General features: G+C 45.2%; 1 protein-coding gene across 4 annotated transcripts in view; it reads right to left on the bottom strand.

The window, feature by feature from the left end:
* LOC119376133 (uncharacterized) overlaps positions 1–14,177 on the bottom strand; it is a 302,522-nt gene extending 288,345 nt beyond the window's left edge. For all 4 annotated transcript variants that reach the window (XM_037646065.2, XM_049411363.1, XM_037646066.2 and 1 more), the window contains exons 1-2: positions 14,078–14,177; positions 5,456–5,536 (exon numbers count right to left, since the gene is read on the bottom strand). In XM_037646065.2, coding sequence (XP_037501993.1) covers positions 5,456–5,536; positions 14,078–14,107 — 111 coding nt within the window. In that variant the 5' untranslated portion in view covers positions 14,108–14,177. The remainder of the gene's footprint in view (positions 1–5,455; positions 5,537–14,077) is intronic.

The raw sequence follows: 14,177 nt of genomic DNA, 5'->3' as shown, positions 1-14,177 counted from the left end.
GATTACGTGATACGTGGATGGCGCTGCCGGAACCGGAGGGGAAAGGAGGGCGCTCTTCCGCTGACTGTTAGTAATCCCGCTTCGCTAGCGTTGCTGCGAAACAGCAGCTGATTGCATGCCATCGACCGCTAGCAATGATAACGAAAAAAAAATGCACAAAAACAAAAATAAAAGAGGCGTATCAAAATGATCATCCAACACCATCTCGATATAATACAAGCATGGCCTGTGCATCACGGCAGGCTACGTCACAGCCTATATCGCAGCAGCTACATAGCTTGATGGGCCATTGGATGTGGCTGTGCGCGTTGATGTGAATTCATATTGCCGCTAGCAGCCACGCTATAAGCTGCCGTTTTCCAGCAACGATATCGAGGCGGGAGTGTCAACAGCTAGCGGATGCGCGGCGCCCTTTCCACTTTGTTTCTGGCAGCGGCCGCTGCGAATCAGCTGATATAGGGTTCGAGGATATTCGCCAAGCGCTCGCGTGTTCGAGCTCATATTGCTCACATAGTACGTTGGCGGGTTACACACGACTGGCTGGTCATGTGCGCCGTATTTATTTCCTTGCAACATCGACGCCCCCGGGCGCCGGAACGGCAAACTAATCTTATCACATCCCTTTAGTGGGAGATGATGTAATTTTTTTAATATCTGGGGTTTAACGTCCCAAAACCATGATATGATTATGAAGGACGCCGCAGTGGAGGGCTCCGGAAATTTCGACCACCTGCGGTTCTTTAACGTGCACCTAAGCCTCATGGACGCGAAGCACAGAAAATTCTATATTGTTCCATATAACTATTGTTATAGCGTTCCCAGATTTCATTCTGCCATGTCCAGAAATAGAAGTGACAGACATTCTGGCAGCACGCGTGTAGTTAGTGAAAACTGCTTTAATTACGTACCGTGTGACGCTTGAAACGAGCTATCAGCAGGGTGATTCCACGAGAGATCGAACATGCCTGTCCGGTCGATATTTTTGTTCTGCCTGGGTTTTTTATATGTTATATGGGCACATTCAAAGTGCACGGAAACCGCAAATTTTATTTCCAAGAAACGCTCCCAGCGCGCCAAAAAAATATTTGAAGGTGGCGGAGCAGGCCTCCTGTTTTTGCTCACTGCAATGTTTTCGGATTTCGCGGCCGAATTTAACGCGGACTTTAAATGATGCGTCGAAAAATTCTTTTGCTGGTTTTAATATGCATTACTGTGAATTACATCCATGCTTTTTTTATGCCATCCTCAAAAGGAATAAAATGTGAAAAAATGGCAAACACGGCCGAAATCAAAAATGTGTGCTAAGTTTGAGGCGCCCCTTGGCGCCTTTCCTATTTCAAACAGAAACTTCAAAACATTGTCAAATATAGAAAAGAGCTTTTGAAACATTTATACGGAAGGTCATTTTCCTACGGGCAGCATGAAAAAAGAAAAAAATTGTTTAAGAAGCGAGGGTTTTCAAAAAAGTTCGTTTTCAAGAAATAAAATAAAAAAAACTCCGGTCTCAACTTTGACGGCAATTTTTTATCGAAGAGCGCTTATGTCAGTGAACACACGGTTTTAATATCATATGTCCTCATTTGCTTTGTTCGCGAGATATAACGGGCCAAAATGACCCTTGCTGTGTGTGCTCACTTCAGTGCGACTGATGGTTGTTATCAGCTTGCATTGTGCGCAAATCTCAGTTTTAATTATTCTGATGCAGCAAAACCTCGCTCTGGTGGCTTTTCGTCAAGAAAATTGCATTCTCAAACTTTATTTGTGTCTAGCGTGTGCGGGGGTCTGCTTCTGCCGCTCCCTAAAGGGCTAACGTGCACGCAGTTTGCAGCTTACAACCTCAGCTTACCCCGCCATTATTCGCTAATCAGAAGCACACGAGAAACAGCGAGCACACAGTTAAGGTGACTTTGTCAAATCTCTCCTTGCACACCAAACAAGCCATCTGTATGCAGCGAAGGCCAGCTTAATCTGCAACTAAATGCCACAATCAGCAGACGCGCTGTTATGCAGTTGCTTTCTCACTGCCGGCTTGCTTGCCTTCCATTACGTGCACTGTAGGCTCTAACCATCTTTCCCATTCGACGCGCACTGTGCCTGAACAACATTTATAAAAAGTTAGCTCAATCATTTACGAGCCGTTTATTTCACTTCCCGCTGTCCCATGTTTTCGGCGTTGCAGATAACGTCTTCCTTTCTCATCTCGACCTTTACCTCAGCGTTTCAGCAGCCAGGAAACATGCGGTGCGGCATGATTAAGCCATGAATGGCCGAAGCTTCCCAATTGATGATGTTTTGTCGGCACTTTACTTAAAGTGCTTTCCCACGTCGAGAACAGCAGAAATCACTGGTGGCGCCAGACGGACATTACCCTTACCTTTGACGACGAGTGTGCCCTACAAATTAATTATTACAGCCCAAAGCGCTTAGACACCCTTGGTCATAAAACGTTAAACCATGAGCAGGTCTGGAAACGCATTCATGATAGCTGCGATAAAGTGAGATAATGTGTGCGGCGCCGTTCAGTATAAACGTTTCGACTTGGTCTAGCTGTTAGCTAGTACACGCGATGCGCGCGGCCCACGGCTACGTCCGAGTATTCTGTGCCGATTATTTACGCGTTCACAAAAAGAAGATTGCTGAGAAAAACATTTTCGCTGCCCAAATTTGTTTTCCTTGCTCTTTTTGTTGTTACCTACCTCCAGAAGCTACTGTCATATACATATAGGCTGAGGATCTTCGCGACACCTACGAGGTCTGCTAGCAAGGCTTTATGCGCCTCAAGATAAACCTGTCTACGTCTAACTGCGATTCGGTAGACCAGGCATTTCTTCAGGAAGAGGAATCGATTGATATCCTGAACAGGCACGCCCACCTTTCCTCTGATGCTTGTAGGCTGCAAACTGCGTACACGTTAGCCCTTTAGAGTGCGGCAGAAGCTCACCCCGGCACACGCTAGACACAAATAAAGTTTGAGAATACATTTTTCTTGACGAAAAGCCACAAGAGCAAAGTTTTGCTGCAGCAGAATAATTAAAACTGAGATTTGCGCACAATGCAAGCTGATAACAACCATCAGTCGCACTGAAGTGAGCACACACAGCAAGGGTCATTTTGGCCCGTTATATCTCGCGAACAAAGCAAATGAGGACATATGATATTAAAACCGTGTGTTCACTGACATAAGCGCTCTTCGATAAAAAATTGCCGTCAAAATTGAGACCGGAGTTTTTTTTAATTTTATTTTTTTGAAAATGAACTTTTTTGAAAAACCTCGCTTCTTAAACAATTTTTTTCTTTTTTGACGCTGCCCGTAAGAAAATGATCGTCTGCATAAATGTTTCAAAGGCTCTTTTCTATACTTGACAATGTTTTGAAATTTCTGTTTGAAATAGGAAAGGCGCCAAGGTGCCTCAAACTTAGCACACTTTTTTGATTTCGGTCGTGTTTGCCATTTTTTCACATTTTCTTGCTTTTGAGGACGGCATAAAAAAAGCATGGATGTAATTCACAGTAATGCTTATTAAAACAAGCAAAAAAAATTTTCGACACATCATTTATAGTTCGCGTTAAATTCAGCCGCGAAATCCGAAAACATTCCAGTGAGCAAGAACAGGAGGCCCGCGCCGCCACCTGCAAATATTTTTTTGGCGCGCTGGGAGCGTTTCTTGGAAATAAAATTTGCGGTTCCGTGCACTTTGAATGTGCCCACATAACATATAAAAAACCCAGGCAAAACAAAAATATCGACCGGACAGGCATGTTTGATCTCTCGTGGAATCACCCAGCAGCGTTTCTGGCACAGACGATGTCCGCCGATGAATCACCACCATACTTTCATGCTACCGATTTCATGCTACCATCACGGGCCTCTGCGGAGAGTGCGTTTTACCGTTTAGCCGACTTGCACAGTAGAAGCTCCGTCGGCACCAAGCATGGCACCGTGGCTTACTCGGGATGCACATGCAAGCACCGTTTATTCAACGGAATAATTCTTGGTCTGTGGTTGTGACTTTGGCGGCCCCAAGGCCATACTGCACGTTTTGATGCGCAGGGGTGGTTGCCGGTGATAGACGTCCCCAAACCTGAGACTCTGGCGCAGTTTGGCGCAATTTCGTCGATATTATCAGGATGGCACAGTAAATCCAATTTGGCGCACTTTGGCGCAGGAGTGGAATCACTGTATTTACCGTCATGTACCAGGGAGACGTTTGTGCATAATAACTTGAGCGAAATTTTGTAGAGGAAAGGTGCACGGGCTGGCACACACCACGCAGCCATTTGACACTTGGTCGACACCATTTCCGCTGCCGTATTTTTTCGTCGCACTTGTTTGTTCACAAAACTTGCTGAGGGATAATTTTAATGAAGGTCCTTGACCTGGAAGCCCTCTATAAATACTGGCATCACAGGGCCATACATTATTTTCTATAATAGCATTTATACAAATGAGTTTCTGTGTAATTTCTCCGGATGTGTCCACCAGATGTCATAACATAAAAGTTGAACACTGCAAGGTTTTGGCACTAGGCCTATCTAAGCCGTTACATCAGACCATGTAGCGAGTCTTGCCCAAACATGAACAAGTGAAAGGAAACAAGTGAAAGGGAAAGTCGACGTTGATTGTTGAAATAGCGTTCCAGAAAGTAGTGCTTGTTTCGTGCCAAGGAAATACTTATTTTGAATGAAAATCACGTTTTAGTGGTCCGCACAGCATTAGCGCACTTCAAATCACGCGCCTGAAAAGGCTTCCTGACGTAGCATTTGCCCTGCCCAAAGTTGCCTGTATTTGCTGCCCAGCAGCCGACGCTGTGGTTTCTGCACTGAAGGGCACATTACAGACCATCATAAGGACACGGTATTTCATCCAAGTTTCCGTTAGGGTGACTTTCATGAGCGTGCAAGGCACACGCAGCAGTATGCGATAATGACACTACCACTGAGACGTGAGCGGAGTGCAGCTCTGCGAAAATGGAACTTTTGCACAACTCGTGCCGTTCTCCACTGTAACGAAGTTCCATGAATCAAATAGAAATGCACAAGCAGCATTTTATTACGTCTTGCAATGCACGGAATGTTCTTTTTTATCATAAGTAGCTTGAATACTAGTGATAATTCGTACTCTGGACTTTTGACATCATCGGGCTCGTTCCAAAACGTCCTACTGGTGGCACAATAGTGTCCTACATCTACCTTAATTTCTCAATTACTAGAGCACTACTATTGATAATATTGATGTTTAGACGTTCTCAAACATTGACCTTTCACTCTGACATAAATTTTTATTTGTCTTTAGTTTCCCTTTAACATCACACCTAGTGAAAATCTTGTCTATGCATAAGCCACCTTGTAAGATCCTCCCAAAAGGTATGTATTTAAATAAAATAAGGTAAAGAATAAGTTCATAAAAAATATATGCAGCCTTCCTAGCACCAGTAAGCAACTGCTGAGGCATCACCTGGCGATTGGTGAAGTACTGCAGCAGATTTTGGGCACCCCTCCAAGAAGAAGCAGGTTGGGAGCTCCCAGGCCAAGAGGCCTGCAAAAAATGAAATTCTCATTTAGAATAACAGAGAGCTGAGCTAGTTGGTAAGTATTCATTCTAAAAAGACAGGGCGTGCAAACACGGACACAAGAAAGAAGTCAGGACACCACAAACGCCGTGTTTTCTTGTGTCCGTGTTTGCACGCCCTGTCTCATTTAGACAAATTTTATCAGTGAGCAGGCAAAAGGGAAACGAAGATGTCGCTGTGCTAGAGAGTGGTGTCTTGTTTCTACTTGTCTTTGGCCCGAATTTTCTCAGTGGGTGTACTCCATGAATGATAAATGCCTATGTTCATTTGTGTATGTAATGTATACAACAATGGAGGTAACAACTTTCAAGGGTTCTCAGTTAAGCTAGGAATCTTGGCATTCCATTATGATAATGCCGAGCCATTCCTGCTGCCGCAGACATTATAAGGTGCAAACACATGTGTCAGCAAACCTATAACAGGGGTGCAACAGCCGAAATAAGATTTGGAGCAATTTTTGGAGCAGCAAAATGTTGCTTTTGGAGCACAAAAATCTAAATTTGGAGCAGGTTACAAAAAAACTCTGCATTTTTAGCACGAAATCCCAAATTTGGAGCAGTATAACAAAGAAAGCTTACTTTTAGAAAAGAACACAAAACAATATGTACAAACCACTCGACATCAGCTAACTTGTGCACAGTGCACGTGAACACTGCTATTTCAATAAAAGCAGTGTGTTGAATCGCCCCACAGTGTGAACAATGACTAAGTTCACATTAGCATTTGCAAGGCCTGTCAAATACAAGTTTGCCCCCAAGTATCACGGTCCTTATCGCGTTGTGGAACGTCGATCTCTTGTGACGTACGTGATCGAGCCGGTCAACCCATCTCCAGACAGGCGCCGCCTTGGTCGCGAGACTGTCCACGTGAGTCGCCTCAAGCCATATCACGACCCGCTTCTCCTCTCGTCACCGTGACTCGCCAGGATGGCTCCTCTTTGTCGCCGGGGTAATTGTAAGGAAGAAGAAGATCATATGCGGCAGTGGGCCACGACATTAGCTGAGAGAGCCGAGCGCGAGCTGTTGGTGTTTGGACTGTGATTCTTGTGTTGGTTTTCGCCGCCCGCCTTCAGCGTCCGTGAGCCTGCTTCTCAAGTGCTACTTGTCGCCAATAAACCTCGTTCCAGAGTCACTGCAAATGCTAATGTGGACCCCGAATCTGGCAACCTCGAAAGCAGGAGCTAGTGGGGGTGGAGAAAATAAGAAAACTGGCATACATTTTTGTCTATTTGCTTCTCAAGGCCGCAGAAACACCATACACAGCAGCTCCAAATGATTTCCAATAATTTTTAGATGTCCGTGATCATACTAGTACACGTAATTACATGGCACGTGCACAAATGAGTAATTAAGGAACAAAATGTGCTGTGCCCCTGACAGCTGGCACTAATAGCCCCGTCTAAATCTCAGTACACTTTTCGTAGGACACCAGTGTACTGCGACAAAAGTGTCTTAAAAAGCATTCTACATGCAATAAAACAAGCATGAGGAAATTTGAGAACCACTGTCCTTTTTTATTGCGATAGCAATTATATGGACACTCTCGACGAGTTTTTGCCGTCATGTCCCATATAAAGTCCAAATTGATAACATTCCCCCGCGCATAGTACGTTCGTTCTACCGTGAGTAAAAGCGCATGAGTGCGGAAACAGAGACCAAACGAGCCAGCCCACCTCCGTCACTCGGAGGGCGCATGCAATAACACGACTCCGCTCGGGAGGACTGTCGTCAATGCAGAGAGGAAACGCCCCGCCTGTCCTGAACAAGCATGAAAAGACGCGATTGGGGGGGGGGGGGGGGAGGCGTCGCTCGAGCAGCAACATTGAACTTTAATTCTAAGGGCGGTCGCAATCGCTGGTGCGCACGCTATCTCAGCAGCCATCAATGGGCCGTTCGTATAGCCTTCTATGTGCTGCGCTCTCAATGCGAAGACACTGTGCAGAAAGAGCATCTTTCGCTGGAGCGGCCGTATTCTCATACACCAACGTTTTGTAGAGTTACGCAAGATCAGATACAAAAGAGTTTGCTGCCAGCCTCACTTCGTATAACATCACCATTTGTTGCTATCGCATTCGTTGCTTTGTCCTTGCGGTGAAGCTGGGGGGTTAGGGTCTGCGCGTCTGTTTCGGATGATGATGATGCCCACACTGCAGATGACCAATACGGCCTCTATTTCTCGCTGAAATTTGCGCAACTGAGAAAATTTTCAAGCTGGTCGGGCATTTTGGCACAGCGTGGTGCAATTTCAACAAATTTCACGGTTTTGGCTCCGCTTGGCACAAAAATAAGGAGTTGTATCAAATTGGCACACCCCTGCATACGTAGAGAGACAACACCGAACAAGTGAAACATAGAAGAAAACATGCATTTGGTGCATGTGCAAATAAATTCACTTTTTCCTGAGATCAGCAGCTATCAAGTTCAGAAACAAAGGTGGCAGTGATACAACGCTTTTATTGTGTGAAGCAGAAATCGTTCTACTGAATGTCATTATTTGCTTCTGTGTTTAGCACACCCCAGTAAAGTATGCCTGACCACGTATTTAAGAAAGATGTTCTCTTTTTGCATTAGCTTGTAGGCCTTATTTGATGTATTCGGTATGAACCAACTCACCTACTTGCTATGTATGTTCTTGCCCTCAGCTCATGCCTCAATTAGCAAAGACCAGCCTTTTTGTGATATCATGCATTTCAGAGTGATTTTTGCCACACTTCCAAATATCCATGATCCGTTTTGTTTGCATCCAATTTGCAATCACACCTGCTTATACTTTCGATTACCCTGTACTCTTATAAAGCATACATATACAGGACCAGCAGACATTTAGGCCAAGGAGAGCATAGGGGACATTGCCTGTTGTTTTTAACTGTCACTGACCTACACTGAAAGGAATTAAAGTGGACAAAAATTCCATAGCTTCCAGCGAGATCACAGAAATTAGAACAATTTGTGACTGCTAGCATCTTGGCTTGTACTGTTTCAATTTTAAGGTGAAAGCCTTAGGTGCCTCATCAAGTGTGAAAATTGACCGTCGGTGTCATCCCACGTCGGCGGCGTCAACATGAGTGATGCAATAAATCATCATCACGCCACCATACATCACAGATCGCCAAAATTGGTGACATCATCACATGACACCGTCAGAGGTGGGCCGATCATGGGGGCAGAGCAAAACCAGGTGAGGAGCAGAATGCCTCCGATCCTGGGGGCGATGCAAAGCCACTTTAGGAGCAGAAAGCTTTCGGAGGATCAATACACTGACTGAGAAGAAAAGAAGATGGCTTTCGCTTTCAAGTCCTCTTAGGCGAATGCATAAGGGACCCTGTCAGTTTTATTGACTGGCATCATCTGGTCACATACCATCATGCAAGCACAATGGCCTCAGATATGGACAATGCAATAACGGATCATAGCGCAAGATTTTGAGGTCATGCCAGCACAAATGTTCTGTGCAATGTTGGGCATTGTTGTATGTGGGCACACAGCACTTTATTGAAAACAAAACCCGCACAGTGTGAAAAGGACACAGTCAGGGGTCAGGCAAGCCATGCTCCACATCAAGCGCTGCACAATTTCGAAGAGTGCCACACTAACCAGCCCAATTGAAAGCTGATATCAGACACATGGAAAAGATCATTTGGATGCCATTTCATAGTTCATAAATGGTGTTCCTCTCTATTCACACACTTACTTACTCACAATCGGGTTCCATCTGGTTCCATCACTGCTACACAGTGAAACCTAGTTTTGGTGAGCACAATAATTAGTGGGTTCAAGGCACTTAACAAATTTGTCTAATATGAGCCTATTGTAGTTGTCACTAAGAGCAAACATCTTCTGCAAATCCCAGAACTGAATGTCGTTGTGGCTAGAAATGCAGATTTGCAAAATATTGGTACATTTGGATACTTCTATTGTGCAACGTACTCTCGCTTAAAAGAGCTTTTCCGGGTGTTTCATTGGGATCTGGTTATAGTTTGTTTCAGCATTTTTCTAGGATGCAGATTGCAAACAAGGAGCCAGATTATTATTGAAAGTAACCGCAGGAAGCTGGTACTGCTTCTTCAGCCAGTTGCTGTAACAAATTAATGAGAAAGTTGCTCTAACACAAAACATACGCAACCCATACAAAATCAAAGTGCCTACTGTGTGTGGTCTTTCATATTATGATGGAAGGCTGTAACCACCCACTTCGATGTACAGGTGCTCACAGAATTATTCAGAACACCGGACAGGCAGGCACGCTGCCGGTGGAGTGCGCTGATGGAAGGAATAGTGCCTGTGATATGTCTTCAGCGTATTCTAAGTGCACGGCCAAGTGTATATCATGGTGCAACAACAAAGAAGACAGCGATGAGCGGTGCTCGCGCTGGACGGTCGGCCATGTCGCCAGCCTGGGCGACTACCCAAGTCTCGTGTTCTTGTTCCGGCCTGTTCCTGGGTCAGGTGCTCACCCGGCGACAGCTCATACCATTCAGCCGAGCCGTGTCCTTGGTCTATCCTGTGCTTGGCAATGCCCCAAACTCTTCCACTGCCCGGCCTCCGTCCCGACTACTACCTGGACCTGCCGCAACAACGTCGTCAAGCAACCTGACATGCCACGTGTGTCAACGCTGCATCGATAGACGTTATGAACTATAAATTATGTGTGTTGATTTGTAACGTGTCCGTCCATTTCGCCCTGTGTCCTCACTAAAGCCTCTACGTTTCCGTTGGGCCATTCTTGTGTGTGAGAGGCCTGAGCCCACATTGTTATCACAGTGCCATCATCTCTAGTGAGCAAGCCCATCCCTATCGAGCAAGCCTCACTCCATAGTGTATCTAGAATGGCGTTGCCTTGCGCCAAAAGGCTAGCATCAGGTGCTTCTTTGTGCTAAGCACTTAGTGCTCCCAACACTATTCACAGTTGCACACGATAAATATATTGGCTAGACAGGATAGCATGCCGAAGGGATAAATGGCATCAAATGAAACGAAAGATAAGATAAATGGCGCCCAAGCACTTGAACTCGCACGTACGAACACGCATGCTCCAGTGTACATCAGTGCGTCACAGACCCCCTCTGCCCAGCCCTTGTGTGACACCTCTAAAATGCACCTAACGCAAGCGTTATAGCGCAAGGCAGCCCTGATGCACTAGGGAGCAAGGCCTGCTTGCTAGGGAGACGATGCATGCGCAGACCATGGCTGTATTATTCCACTGGCATGCTCCGCCTGTCCCAACTATTTTGTGAGCACCCAGCAACAAAAGCCACTTTTACCATACCTCAGTGTGTATCGCCTGGGGTTCACCAAAACATCGCGCAGCTTCGCTTGATAACGATATCGCGAACGTTGGCATTGGGAAATTGCACGAAACAGGAACGTACCCAAGCAACCACGGATATCCGCTCAGTATCCATGCAAGAGCCCAACGTCCGGGGCCAGTGTGGGACATTCATTGGATGTACATTAGAGATACCATAGTGGATATCCATTTTTGGAGTTGTGACGTACAGACAAGTTATAATCGATTATGGATCTTCAAAGTATATTCATGTATGACTTTGGAAGGAGTCCACAAATGAACATGTATTCACTACATAAGCTGAAACAGCAGCTTTCTTACACATGGCAATGCGCATCGTCACAGGTCATAACCAGAAAATTATTTACAGTGGAACCCCGATTATACGACTTTGAGGGGTCCACGCAAAACCGTCGTATAATCCGGGCGTCGTATAATCGAAAAACTAAGAATATAGGCAGTGGCAATCAGCCTTGGCCAGTAAAGGGGAACAGACCACCTGAATAAGCCCACGACATGACCCTGTGCTTTTCCAAGGAAGGTAGATTAAATTATTTTTGGAAATGGCAGCGAACGGCAGCATTACTTAGTTGAAAGCGGTATGAGCGAATCGTCATCCTCAACTTTAAAAAATTGAATCCAGTGCGCATCTTTCTCCCTATAAATCAAGTTCGAAAGTTGCGTGTGCGTGAAAACAAAACCGAAACCGCGTTGGCCTCCCGTCACCGGAGTCAGACACAGTGTCATCGCCATCACATAATGGCGAGAGAGCACGAGTTTGCGTAGAATGCTTTCGTGCTCGACTGAGCTGTGTGCATTGTTTTGTGCCCCTGTGAAGTGCAACTAGTGATGTCTCGCTGTTATTATGAACGTTCATGTCAAGGGAAAGTTATTTTGCATGGTGAAAATAGCTGCGTCGCGTCCTTTTGCGTGCTCAAGACCTGTGACTGCGAGTGCCACAAACAAGGGCAGGAGACCAGCTGTATGTTGACCAGGAAAAGTTTCCACGGACCGAAAACGTGAAAATATCTGGATCTCAATGACCGGTCAGCTGAAGCTACTTAGTGTGGAGAGAGCTTGTCTAGGTAACGACCCTGGATACGCACGCAACCAACCGAGGCATATCCAGAAGCTATCTTAAAAGCCAGGAAAACTAAATTGCAGAAGCGCATGAACTGCCAGGAGAATAAATTTACTGTCTCACTCTCTACTTTTGTAACTGTCAACGTAGGGGAAGGACAGTTCTTATTGTGCACTCGCAAATACTTGGTCAGCGTTCAGATACGAGTAAAGAACGGGATTTTTTTTCTCAGACGGAATCAGAAAGTCGTCATAAGATGCGGGGCTGGTGTAAAATTGAGTCATATAACGAAGACTTTTAATACGTTATTTCTATGGGGATTTTGCCGAGACCAACCCGATTCGTCGTGAAATGCGGGTCGTAACAAATCCGGGGGACGCATAGTCGAGAATCCACTACTAGGTTTAGAACCCAGAAACATCATTGAGGTACCACATACAATAAAATATTTTCATGTATACCCCTTACTAATCGAAATATATTATTGACTTGTTCGCTTGATTGTTCTATTATACTGTTACGTGTATGACGACTCGGTAGACTGTAGTCCGTAGACTATTTACACGATATATTTACAGTAGCGGTTGCAGCGCTGACCGGTTCAGCTCAGAGCCCGAGCGGAGAGAGATCTTCCTTCTCTTCATCCGGCGCACACGCGCGTGGTTCAAGGGGCTGGCAATATGCATGTAGCAATATGACCTAATTGCCAGTAAACAGTTTGGTTGTGTAACTGCACATATGGCAGCCCAAATGACTGAAATAAGAACTAGTATATGCATCTTCTGCTGGCCTTCTACTTCATTTAAAAACCCTGCACAACATTACTGAAGACCTATGAAAATGTCACTGCCTTGCGTTTACACGCAATGCCTGTGCATTGTTTTGTATTGTATTTTATTTATCTTTATATATATAATTTACTTGCCTGAGTGCACTTGGGTATCAATTGCATTCCTTAGTGAGTCGCTCTGGGCCCGCACCCTTATGCTTTCCATCACACTTAGGCATTGCTCAGCGCCCACAGGTAGAAGCTGTGCAATTTAAAGCTAAGTTATGAATGCAATTTCATTTCTAGCATCTTCAGTTCGTGTCATATTGATGTAAATTCAACTTTAACCCTCATATCAGAGGCAATATTACTTTTGGCAGCTGCATTTGTAGCAACATAACGCACTTAACTCGAGCAATTGTGCATACCAATCGTTATTCTGACGCAGACACTTGGGCTAGTTGGTGATAACTTGGGCATCTGAACAAATGTAAAGAAATGCTCGAGTAAGGAACAGACACATAGACGCCCTTCCTGTGTACGTGTCTCTTCCTTATTTGAGTGTTGCTTTGTGCTTGTTGTTTCAATCTGTGAGCACTGTACATTCAGGCACAACATACGTATAAGGTCCATAATATGTCCACGACAGGATCCCGTTCTAACATCTGTCGTACCTCCGACTGAGCTCCAGCGGAGATTTACGGATCTCCAATGGATATCCATTACATCCGAAACGGATATATAATGGATTCCTGGGGGATATCTGTGGTTGCTTGGGTATCAACGAGGTTCTGCCATAGTTCACATTGAAGGCATTTCTGCAGTGACGAACAAGCAGTGTCACACACGCTTGTTCGTCGCTGCCGCTTGACGTGATCAATCCAACTCCTACCATTGGGTTCTGAATGAGTACTCGCTAACTACTGAAAAACTCAATTGTACACAGAGCTCATTAACTAGACTTAAATCATTACGAAGCTGAATGGCCGTGACTGCAAAACGGCGTAAAAGCATATCCGCTGCTACATGAGAAGTTTGTGCAATATCTCAAAATTTTAGGTTTGAAAAGAAAGCGGCACTTGAAGAAACAGTTGCAACGCAGCACAATATTGACAAATGAAGATCTTCTCTTACGGAGAAGTCAAGCACGATTAGCTTTTTCTTAAATTCAACTGGGTGAATCTTAAGTTTCCGAGTTATCGTTCTCTTAAATGTTTTCGATGCAGGTAGGCCAGCCAATCACCCACTGGGGCAAGGCGCGAATGCACACAACGCTGTCACCAGTAGCAGCGTTCTCAACGACTTTTTCAGTCTCTGGGCAAACGCATCGTGTAGCGTACACAACGGGCGATGTGTCCTCAAAGACATTACCTTCACCGATGGCTCAGCCAATCGAGCCATGCGCGTGGCGGCGATTAAGCAGCCCCGGAACACAACACGGACATCTTTGCGCAGAAACACAACACCCCTT

Source organism: Rhipicephalus sanguineus, unplaced genomic scaffold, assembly GCF_013339695.2.
Source record: "Rhipicephalus sanguineus isolate Rsan-2018 unplaced genomic scaffold, BIME_Rsan_1.4 Seq10967, whole genome shotgun sequence".
Lineage (NCBI taxonomy): Eukaryota > Metazoa > Arthropoda > Arachnida > Ixodida > Ixodidae > Rhipicephalus > Rhipicephalus sanguineus.
Note: the sequence above shows the minus strand (reverse complement) of the source record. Positions and strands in the feature narration are given on the sequence as shown.